Source organism: Carcharhinus amblyrhynchos, chromosome 23, assembly GCF_965287045.1.
Source record: "Carcharhinus amblyrhynchos chromosome 23, sCarAmb.v2.hapA, whole genome shotgun sequence".
NCBI classification, from domain to species: Eukaryota; Metazoa; Chordata; class Chondrichthyes; order Carcharhiniformes; family Carcharhinidae; genus Carcharhinus; species Carcharhinus amblyrhynchos.
In genome coordinates, this window is record NC_137346.1 from 23,020,380 (window position 1) to 23,032,966 (window position 12,587).

Genomic DNA, 12,587 nt, shown 5'->3' on the forward strand with positions numbered 1-12,587 from the left:
GCTCTTATTTTTTATTCAGCTGTAATGATAAACTTTGTCCTTGCTATTAAGAGCAATTATAATGTGGTGGCTGACTCAGAATTTACCAGAGGAAGGGGGCCGGGGGTGCTGGGTGAGAACTGGAATATCAGAGATGGGGAAAAAAATGCATGGGGTTAGTAATTACATTATGTAATATCGCAGCAGCAAATATATCACAGCATGACTCACCTATCAATTATCCTAACAACAGAACAAGAATTATACACGGACACCTCCTTCCCCTGCTATTCTGAATACTTAATTTGTTTTAAGACCTCTTACCTCACATTCACTTGTTTCATTTCTCTGGCAAATTGCCCCAGTGACATGCAGTCATGTTCTCTGTAAAGATATAATGTCAAATTACAGAGCTCGTTCCTTATTGCTGTTGTCGCATGTTATCAACTTACGAGTGACAGAGTTTTATTTCTACACCTTACAGCACATTGAAAGCAGTGCTGTTCTCATAGAATCAGGTGTGCCGTGTCTGTAAGGAGAGAAGGGCCTTCAGGTACCCTGCTTTTATTTATTCATTCGTGGGACATGGACATAGCTGGCTGGCTAGCATTTATTGCCCGTCCCTAGTTGCCCGAGGGCAGTTGAGAGTCAGCCACATTGCTGTGGCTCTGGAGTCACATGTAGGCCAGACCAGTAAGAATGGCAGATTTACATTAAGTGAACCAGATTGGTTTTTCCGACAAAGCAGTGTTTTGCTTTTAGTCTCACATATTTATTTACAGAAAAAAATCCTGCATTAATATAAATGGATAACTTTTTTATTATTCATTCATGGGACATGGGCATCACTTGGCTGGCCAGCATTTATTGCCCATCCCTAGTACAGAGGGCAGTTGAGAATCAACCATATTGCAATGGCTCTGGAGGTAAGGATGGCAAATTTCCTTCCCTAAAGGACATTAGTGAGTCAGATGGGATTTAATACCAATTGACAATGGTTTCACGGTCATCGATAGATTCTTAATTCCAGATATTTTCTTTTTATTGAATTCAAATTGCATTAATTACCATAGTGGGATTTGAACCTAGGTCCCCAGAACATTAGCTGAGCTTCTGGATTAATAGTCTAGTGATAATACCACTAGGCCATTGCTTAATTGTGCACAGAGCAGTTGGCAAAGTCTTGAGTAGGGAACAGGTAGAGAGGCCAAGTCAGGATCACAGTTAACAAACCCAAGAGCAGCAGTCACATGGCCCCAAAACACAAAAGTTGTCTTTGGTAGGGGTTGAAGTTAAGAAAGGAACTTTTTATTATTGCTTGGCAGGAGAGGGTGCTGCTGGCTGAGCCAGCATTTGTTACCTATCCCTAATTGTCCTTGAGCTGAGTGGCATGCTAGGCCATGTCAGACAAATGTTAATCATTGAATCCAGCAGAAGCAGGCCATTTGGCCCATCAAGTCTGCACTGACTTTCCAACAGAGCATTTCACCCAACTCAAATCCTGTAACCCACATATTTACCCTGTTAATTCCCCTAACCTGGGACACTAAGGGAAAATTTACCATGACCAATCAACCTAACCTACAAATCTTTGGACTGCGGGAGGAAAACCCACGCAGATGTGGGGAGAATGTGCAAATTCCACACAGACAGGCACCCAAGGCCGGAATTGAAACTGGGTCCCTGGTGCTGCGAGGCAGCAATGCTACCAGGCCACCTTATCACATTGCTGTTGATCTGGAGCCACGTGTGGGCCAAGCCGGGAAAGGGTGGCAGATTCCTCCTTCCCGAAAGGACATTAGTGATAGGTTTTTAAATAACAATCAATGAAAAGTTCATGGTCACTATTATTGAGACTAGCTTTCAATTCCAAATGTGTATTGAATTTAAATTCAACTGGTCACCCTAATGGGATTTGAATCCATGTACCAGAGCATTAACCTGTGTCTCTGATTGCTAGTTCAGTGACATTACCACTCTGCCACCCACTTCTCCAATCTGCACAAACCTTCGGATCTCCCAGTGGAGACTGTCTAGTGTTTGGCAATACAAGCACTGGCCCCAACAATGGTTTATTTTTTCAAACAGAGCTCCACCAGGGTATCCAGCAAGCACATGAGGAATTATAGATGAGGCAGGAAGTTGAAACGATTTCTCCGCCTTATTTACGTTGTTGTACCATTTCCAGTTTCAGGTCTTAGCCCTGCCATTGGGAAGCCATAGCTGTCTTGGGGTAGCACAGTACAGAGGCACCAGATGCAAAGCATCTCTGACTTTTTTCTCTTAGCTATCTAAGGAAGAGAAAAATTTCTTTTCCTATCACACGCCAGAATGATTTCCCTCAGATTGGCTACACTCCTATTTCAATGCTCATTCTGGGTAGCACTGAGACACAGGTTTAAGGTGTGAGGGGCAAGGTTTAAAACAAATGTACAAGGCAGATTTTTTACAGAGGGTGTGGGTGCTGGAACTCGCTGCCAGGGGAGGTAGTGGAAGCAGATATGGCTTTTAAGGTGGCTTTTAAGGAGCGTCTTGACAAATACATGAATAGGATGGGAATAGAGAGGTATAGTTCCCGGAAGGTAGGGGGTTTTAGTTCAGTCGGGCAGCATGGTCGTTGCAGACTTGGAGGGCCAAAAGGCCTGTTCCTGTGCTGTAATTTCCTTTGATCTTTGCTCTCTTTGGTTAGCACTGCTGCCTCACAGCGCCAAAGACCTGGGTTCAATTCCCAGTTTGGGTCACTGTGTGGAGTCTGCAAGTTCTCCCCGTATCTGCGTGGATTTCCTCCGGGTGCTCCAGTTTCCTCCCACAGTCCGAAAGATGTTCGGGTTAGGTGCATTGGCCAAGCTAAATTCTCCCTCAGTGTACCTGAACAGGCGTCGGAGTGTGGCGACTAGGGGATTTTCACAGTAACTTCATTGCAGTGTTAATATAAGCTTTACTTGAGACACTAATAAATAAACTTTAAAAATGAGAGGCTGTGCCTGTATGCTTATTCCAGTGGCCCAGGTGAACACTAAGGGTTCCAAGCAATATTTGCAGATGAATATCTAGTCTCGGAATCCCCCATCAATTTTTCACTATCCAAAGGATTAACCGACCCATTGAGCTTGTTGCTATTTGTGGGACATTGCTGGTACAGAATATCTACACTTCAAAGTGCTTCACTGTGCAAGGCTCTTTGAGATGTGTCAACATGACAAGGCACGCTGTAGATGTGATTATTTTTGTAGCTGTGGTATAGTGCGAGAGAGTTCAGAAATACACACAGTACCAGATGCCACTGAACTTTCCAATCATCGTCAGTACACAGGGTTGGCAACCTTCCACTATTGTCTGAGTCTCCAGAAATTAAAAATTGATTTCCTAGACGCTGCTGTGGGTGGGAAAAAAAAAGAGCCTGAAAGAAATTGTGTGGGTTTTTTCATCTACTTTTAAGACAATTGTTTATGAGTTGGAGTATTGGCAGTAGAGAAGAAAGACTGCTTGCCTGGGTGGGTGGTTGCTGATGGCAAGTCTAGTCTTTCCAACTCAACGGCATGTGCTGCATATTAGATCAAACAGAGAAAGCCCAAACTACTGACAATTTAACATTAAATTGTAAGCTGACTGAGATAAAGGCCAGAATTCCCCAGTTGCCTATGTCCCACTGCTGCTGCCAGCAGGAATGGAGAATTTGGCGCTCAGCCAAATCTTCATTCATAGCAGCGGGACTGGAGAATCATGGACGAGGTCGGAGAATTCTGATCAAAAGAAAAAAATATATCTGAAGAAGTCATACGGACTCAAAGCATTAACTCTGTTTCGTTCTGCACAGATGTTGCCAGGCTTGCTGAATTTTTCTAGTATTTTCCATTTTTATTTCAGCTTTCCAGCTTCCACAGCATTTTGCTTTTATTTTGGTGAAAAGAAATTTGTTTTTCAATGAAATAGAATTGCGCATCTTATTTTTAAAATATTTGTTCACAGGATGTAGGTGTCGCTGGCTAAGGGGGAAGGGGGCAGTGTTTAGCCATGGTAATGCCATTGAATGTCAGGGGGAGCGGGTTAGATGTATAGGTTAGGTGGATTGGCCATGCTAAATTGATTCTGGTCTCAGGGGGATTAGCAAGGTAAATGTGTGGGGTTTCAGAAATAGGGATTGGCTGGGATTGCAGTCAGTATAGACTCAATGGGCCAAATGGCCTCCTTCTGTGCTGTAGGGATTCTATGATTCTGGCTCCTCTCCTGTTGGAGCTGGTTTGAATGTAACTTGCTACTTATCAGCCCAAATCTGAATGTTGTCCAGATTGTTCTGCATTTGGACATGAGCTGTTTCACTACCTGTTGTACTATGTATTGTACCACACTGAGCATTACATGGAGGTCATTCCATATGCTTTAACAAGTAATCCCAGCAGATGAATTCAGGCACCAGAAATTGGCACAGGGATTTTGGTTTGAACCAGGACTGTGTTGTTTGACTCAGTTACAACAAGCAGAACTTGCATTTGTATGGCAGCTTTAATGTAAAACCTAATCCAATCTGCCTCTCAGAAGTGTACGTAAAAAATAGGCACCAAACAAGGGGATTTAGGAGGAGTAACCAAAAACTGGGTCACATGAGATGGTTTCCTTCACCCTCACTCGTGTGGAATTCCCACCTCAGAGAGCTACTGGCCAATCATGTCACTGAGATCAGTCCTACTGCTGGGACAGTGAGCAGGCCCCAAAAGTCAAAGTTGTCACAGCCCACAGGACACAAGGAAATTCGAGGTCTTGCGATGACTTGGGGAGCGGAGACTCAGAGGAGGAGTGGGGAAGGGGAGGAGGTTGAGGGGAGGGTATTGTGATTTGAAGGGCATGAGGGAGGGAGTGCCTAAGTAAGGGACCCATGTCTTCAGAATTAAATTCCACCCCCCAACACTCCCAAAATTCCACCAGTGCCCTGCCCCAAGCCCGATCAGGATAATCTGCTGAGCTTCCCCCCACTAATCCTGAACCTCCCCTTACCTGTTGGCTATCAATTATCCATATAAGGGCTTCATTGGAGTGAGGCTGTGTGAGCCATTCTAGGCCTTGCCTGCCCCTGTAAAATTGCAAACAGATCAGGGGTGGGGGATAGGATCAATACAGGAGGGTGGAGGGAAGGCCACCTGAGGGAACTCACAGGCCCCTCATCCACAAACTTGTCAGCGGGACTCATAAAATTCCTTCCATAATTTCCAGAAAACACTATCATTGCATTTTGTTCTATAATTTAATTTCCATTCAATCAAAATGTGATTTGTGGGGTCATCAACAGCAAATAACATTATTTGAGAACTCTCTTCCTGAACTAATAACCAACAATAAGTATTCTGCTATTGCAGCACTTGGCAGGTTGTTCTGTAGCTTGCAATTCCACTCATATATCTTCATTGATTTCTGATACTGTGCACTGCCCTCCATTGTGTCAACAATCAAGCCCAGCTTTATCACCCTCTTAAAATGTCAGGGAATTTTGCAAAGTTTAGTGCAATCAGAATACAACATCAATTATTGGTCTTAAAATAAGACCTATCAAAAATATTTTTCAGATTATTTAAAAAATATTCCAGAAGCCCTTTGACCAAGCATTTTGTCACCTTTCCCCCTTTTGGTTGTTCTCAGCTTCTTGTTCTGATGACACTGCCACAAAGTACCTTGGGATAGTTTCCTCAATCAAAGGTGCTGTTTAAATGCAAGTTGTTGTCTCCCTGATGCACTGAGTGTGCTTAATACCTGAGATAACACAGGAAGAAATCCTTTTTTCCCCACCAAAGACCTGACAGGATGGTTGAGTGATTTGCCTGTGGGTAAGCAACCCTTTGACATCATTTGCAGCATCGTAGCCCCATTCCCATACCCTTAGTTTAAGGGTAGCAGGGTGGCACAATAGTTAGCACGATGCCTCACAGCGCCAGGGACTCGGGTTCAATTCAGGCCTTGGGTCACTGTCTGTGCAAAATCCACACATTCTCCCCTTGTCTGTATGGGTTTCCTCCAGTGCCTGGTTTCCTTCCACAGTCCAAAAGATATGCGGTTAGGTGCATTGGCTATGCTAAATTCCCCCTCAGTGTACCTGAACAGGTGCTGGAATGTGGTGACTGGGGGATTTTCACAGTAACTTCACTGCAGTTTTCATACAGAGAGTGGTGAGTGTCTGGAGTAAAGCTGCCAGAGGTAGTAATAGAGGTGGGTACATGTTTGTCTTTTAAAAAGCATTTAGACAGTTACAGTATAGAGGGATATGGGCCAAATGCAGGCAATTGGGACTAGCTTAGGGGTTTTAAAAAAAGGTGGCATGGACAAGTTGGGCCAAAGGGCTGTTTCCACGCTGTAAACCTCTATGACTCTAAATGTAAGCCTACTTGTGACACTAATGAATAAACGTAAAAACAAAGTTAGTTTAGATGGGCACAGACCACAGGGAGTTTTATTCTCCAATAATTGCGCTCAGTCCATTGTTGTCGATTTAAAGTAACATGCATTTTATGTTGCTTCAGATAGGAATGTTCTCTATCGAGGATGTTTCAAGATACCCAGGAATCTAACCGCGACATTCCCCGTCTATTCAATCCAGTCTAACATGACCGTGTCTAAATGCACTGAATTCTGCACTAAAAAGGTAGGTCTAGTCTTTCATTGAGGAGAACAAAAAAAATGCAATTGCATGTCATAGTTGGATCACTGTTTTGAATGTGAAAAGTATGTGGGAAAACTCCTGAATGTCAGAGGTGAATGAAAGTTTAAATTGGCTTGCAGGTTGGCTTGAACATTGTAGGTATGACAGGGATTGTCTGAATTCCCAGAAAGGCGCTTGGTGAAAATTCCAAGCAGAGTTAATCCTGGCAGTGTGGTCTTCACATCAGCAAGGCTAAGGAAGTCCTGATACCCTGGCCTTCATTTCGCAGGGATGATTTCACCGGCTGGCCCATTCATTTTGCATTCTTGTACATCTTCCCTCTTGAAAGACACTAACACATCGACTGCACCTTTCAAATAATTTTTTGTTTTCTGCAACGCTTTGTTTGGATTGTGAGAATTCTTTGTCTTAATGAAGCGATGACTCTGACATAAATCCTACTGAATATAAAGTCCCGATAAACGCAGAATTGACATCATTTACAATCAAAGAACTGATCAAAGAACTTATCAAATATGGTGCAGACTAGGGAGCTGTAGCCTAGAAGGACAGGGATTATCTGCTCATTAAATATAAAAGCTGAAAATCACATAATGGATGTGACATTTGTATAATGATTGTGAAAGCTACTTTAATTAAAGGCCAAGATGGTTTTCTTTCAGATTTAATGTCCAACAAAGTCAATGATAGGAAGAAACTTTCCAATTCAGAAAATGGGTGTACCAGTAATAACCAGCTGCAATATCAGGAGTGTGTGAGGGAATGAGAGTGTTTGATTCAGAGGACTAAGCTATACCTTAGAATCACAGGGTACCTACAGCGCAGGAGGAGGCCATTTGGCTCATTGAGTTTGCACCGACTATCATCTCACCGAGGCCCTATCGCCATAACCCCACGCATTTGCCCTGCTAGTCTCCCTGACACTAAGGGACAATTTAGCATGGCCAATCCACCTAATCGGCATATTTTTAGACTATAGGTGGAAACCGGAGCACCCAGAGAAAACCCTCGCAGACACAGGGAGATCATGCAAACTCCACACAGACAGTTACCTGAGGCCATAATTGAGCTGGGTCCCTGGCGCTGTGAGGCAGCAATGCCACCCACTGTGCCACTGTGCCCTTGGGAAGCTGATCAACTGTGCAGAGACAACACTGTGGGCTTGATGGGACAGCAACGCAGGGTGACACTCAAGCTCAGTAGGGATACCTATGACTAAAATGTGCTAGTTGGTTGAGACTCAACTGCAGAGTGGTCAGTTATCCACATTGTACTACCAATATCATGGAATGTCTCTCATGCCATGATGCTCCTGTCAGGTACACACACAAGTTGTCTGTTTATTTTTCTGTACCTTCCATTAAATCATTTGAAACCATGAGCAATAACTGCACACCCACGGAGAGCAAATGAACGAACAATAAAAAGATTCATTGGCTTACCTGTTTAGATCAAATAATTTCTGATCTTTTGCCATGTTATCCTGTGGGATTGACTTTCTTTTAAGCTGGTTATCATTTGTACTCATAGAATCGGTCAGTGCAGAAGGGGGCCATTCAGCCCATCAAGTCTGCAATGATCACAATCCCACTCAGGCCCTATCCCCATAACTCCACACATTGACCTTGCAAGTGCCCCTGTCAGTTTGCTGACCCAATGCCATAATTAACTTAATCATGGAGGGGACAGGGGCAGCCCACCTGATTTACAGCCGTAAAATCCACCACTTGAGTAGCCATTATAAAAGGACTGGACTGCATTCCATAGCAGACTGCTAGCCAGCAGTCACACATAAATTCTTAGAAATATAGAATCCCTAAGATGCAGAAGGAGACCATTCGGCCCATTGAGTCTGCATGGACTCTCTGACAACATCCTTACCAGGCTCACCCCCCACCCCCTCCACCCCTCCACCCAACACCCCCCGTCCCGCAACAAGCCCCCCACCCCCTGCCCCCCCCCCACACACACACACACACACACACACACACACACATACACAGTCCCTGTAACCCACACATTGAAGAGTTTCGTAGAATCCCTACAGTGCAGAAGGAAGCCATTTGGCCCATCGAGTCTGCGCCGACCACAATCCTACCCAGGCCATATTCCTGTAACCCCGCATGTTTACCCTGTTAGTCCCCCAGCACTAAGGACCAATTTAGCATGGCCTTTCAACCTAACCTGCACATCTTTGAACTGTGGGAGGAACCAGGAGCACCCAGAGGAAACCAACATAGACACGGGAAGGAGGTGCACAGACAGTCACCCGAGACCGGAATTGAACACGGATCCCTGGCGCGGCGAGACAGCAGTGCTAAGCACTGTGCCACTGTGTCGCCCTATTGGTACAGAGTCAGAGGGCTGCTGGCTCCAATGGTTATCTCCCTAAACATGATATTCTGTAAGAAGTGGGGAAAACATGAAAAGAATATGCAGTTATTAAAGAAATTGCAGCTGGACACATAATTTACTTTGCATTTGGTGACCCAATACTGACATAATTGCGTCTATCATTAAAGCTGTAGAAGGGATGCCCCTGGCGGTTACAGTTGTTGCAACTGGATGGCTGTGGAGACCGTAATCCAGCCTCATACCCCTGTAAACTGATGAATATTAATGTCACGTCCCTTTATTGGAGGCCACAGGCAAACACATTATTAATGATTGCAACGATCATTACTTCCTCTGAAGTATTTGCAAGCTTGTCTACAGTAGTGGAAATCGAACTTCAGTTGTTTTCCTATACAGATCAGGACAGTTTCTCTCTGAGGACATTTTATGCAGTGGAAATGGCAAAGCAGTTTAAAAAATAATAATCCTTTCCTTGTTGAAATGAATTGCCGTTTACTGGCGAGGATCTTTCTTTTGCCATTAGAGTTGGCAAGAATAACCTGCGCTTTAGTCAAATACACATTCGTTTGGGTCTAGGAAGCGGAGACTTACAGCTCAGAATAAATATTGAAATTCTTTGGAGGTACGCAGTTCTACAAATATTACTGGAATTATATTCAAGTTGCCAGCAAAGACATAGTCATAAGTTCCATTTCTTTATCTTTACATCATCGTTGCCTCATTCCTTACCCTTCACCCGCTTTGTGCCAGGTACCAAAAGTAGTTGGGCAGCATTTGAAGCATTTTGGAAGTATACATAAAATAACAGAGATCAAGTTTATTTTTATCACAGGTGGGTGCCAGAGTGTGGCGACTAGGGAAATCATAGAATCCTTACAATACAGAAGGAGGCCATTTGGCCCATCGAGTCTGCACTGACCACAATCCCACCCAGGCCCGATCCTTATAATCCCACTTATTTACCCTGTTAACCTCCTAATACTAAGGAGTTATTTAACATGGTTGATCAGCTTATTTGCATCTTTCGGAGAGTGGGAGGAAACCAGAGCACGCGGCGGAAACCCACGTAGACATGGGGAGAATGTGCAAATTCCACACAGACAGTGATCCAAGGCCAGAATTGAACCTGGGTCCCTGGCATTGTGAGGCAGCAGTGCTAACCACTGTGCCCAAAGTGCCTCCCCCATGATTTTCACAGTAACTTCATTGCAGTGTTGATGTCAGCTTGCAGTGACACTAATAAATAAACTTAAAACGGCATTAACACTGCAATGAAGTTACTGTGAAAATCCCCTAGTTGCCACATTCTGGCACCTGTTCGGGTACATTGAGGGTGAATTTAGCATGGCCAATGCACCTAACCAACATATCTTTTGGACTGTGGGAGAAAACCAGAGCACCTGGAGGAAACCCAAGCAGACATGGGGAGAAGGTGCAGACTCCGCAAAGTCAGTGATCCAAGCCAGGAATTGAATTAAGTAAACGGACAGATAAAGGTAAAGTCGCCATAGCCCCAGATGACCATAGGCTGCTTTCCCCTTTAAGGGGTAGAGATGACAGGCAGTGATTTAACCTGAGGATCACTACACTCAGGCAAGGGGCAAGGTTGAGAAGCCAGGCCTTTTTCAATAACTTCAACCGGTATGATATGGTTGAACCCATATTGTTGGCATTGCTCTGCATCACTAACCAGTTGTCCAGCCAACTGAGCTAAACCAAGCAATAAGTGAAGTTTAACACAGGTAAAGGTGAGAAAGGTGGAGACATGCCTCTGTCTATATCAACAGTGATAAAGTGGAAGTGATCAGGAGCTTCAAGTTTTTAGGTGCCCAGATCACCAATAACCTGTTCTGGTCCCTCCACACTGATGCTATAGTATAAGAAAGTCCCCCAGTGTGTCTACTTTCTCAGGAGGCTACGGAAATTCAGCATGTTTTTACAGAGGCACCATGGAAAGCACCCTTTCTGGACGCACTACAGCTTGGTATGGCTCCTGCTCTGACCAAGACCGCAGGAAACTACAAAGGTAAACCTAGCGCAGCCCATCCTCCACCCTCTCATCTATTGATTCTGACTACACTTCCTCAGTAAAGCAGCCAGCATAATCAAGAATCCCACTGGACATATTCTCTTACATCTCCTTCTGTCAGGAAAAAGATACAAAACTCTAGATCATGTACCAATCAATTCAATTACAGCTTCTTCCCTGCTGCCATCAGACTTTTGAATGGACTTACCATATATTAGTCTGGGAGGGGGGGGGTGGGTGCGAGAGGGGGTGGGGGTAGGGGGTGGGGTCAGGGGGGGTGGTGGTGGTCAACTACTTGAAACCTGAAGTTGATTATTAACATTTATCAAACAACCTTGGCAATTGGTGGCTCTACTTGATGACACACCAAACACAAGTGGGAAAATACTTTTCTTATTCAACTCTCATTTTGGAAGCTTCCAGAAGACACTGAGTCAGATGAAAGACTATAATCCCATCCCTCTAAGAATGAAGATTGGGTCAAAAGTGGGATAAGAAGGCACTGTTGAACTTTTGTTGCATTGGGGTCAACAGGATTTTGTGCGTTCTGATTCTACTTGTAACACATTTGAGCTGTGGAATTAAGGGAGAGATCAAAATTCCATTAGCAGTGCTTTAGATGCCAGCTTACAGGTTATGCCTATGTTCCCGCTTTCTTCAAAGCAAAAGGGTCATCGGTCTGGGGATTGATATAAAAGCTAAGCAAAGGTCCTGGGGAAATGAAATCCAGTCTCACCTCCTTTAACCCAGTTTTGGATCTCACAGAAATTCTATTTCTTTCTTATTTTTCAAAAGGACACCTTGAATAAGGGTTGCATGAGTTTGGGTTTTGCACATTTGAAATGTGTTGTAAAACCTGCAAAATAATTTGTAGTGAAAAATTAATCAAGTGAAGAATGAAGGTAACTCATTCCGTTCCATGCTGGGGATTTCTTTTGCAATTAGTCTGGGACTAGACATTGATATTTTAAAGATTCCAGCCTATTACTGTGAGATACATTGGTCCCGCCTCAGTAATTTCTTATCTGTTGGCACAGGGGCCAAATAGATGTTTGATTGCAATTGTGACCCCCCCTGAGGTCAGCTGAATTTCTTTGGATGAATGCTTTCGACCTTGTTTTTTCTTACTTGCAAATACGATTGCTGGCAGTTCTGCAGAATGCACATAAAAGTATTAAATAGTGAAGCTTTGATTATAAGATCTACATCATACATGGCAATTGATCGCTTATCAAGTGTCAGCTTTGGCTCAGAGAAAGTTCTGTCTCAAATGGGACCAACTTCACAGCAAAGAAATGGGTACCAGATTTTGGCTGATATTCCAGTGATAGTGGACCGTCATTGGTGCCATATTTTGGATGAGATATTCAACAGGAATCCCTGTCCGCCTTCTCAGCTAGACATTAAAAGTCCCATGACATTGACCAAAGACAAGGAAGGCTGTGATCCCCGGTGTCCTGAACAATATTTACTTGTCAACCAATGTCAAACAATGGAGGCTTTGGAGAGGGTGCAGAGGAGGTTTACCAGGATGTTGCCTGGTATGGAGGGGAAGTCCTATGAGGAGAGACTGAGGGA

The 12,587-nt window shown here is 44.0% G+C and overlaps 1 protein-coding gene across 1 annotated transcript in view; it reads left to right on the forward strand.

Moving 5' to 3' along the window:
* LOC145357277 (sialate:O-sulfotransferase 1-like) overlaps nucleotides 1-12,587 on the forward strand; it is an 86,469-nt gene that overhangs the window by 47,606 nt on the left and 26,276 nt on the right. Inside the window, exon 4 of the mRNA XM_080210489.1 lies at nucleotides 6,486-6,607. Coding sequence (XP_080066615.1) covers nucleotides 6,486-6,607 — 122 coding nt within the window. The remainder of the gene's footprint in view (nucleotides 1-6,485; nucleotides 6,608-12,587) is intronic.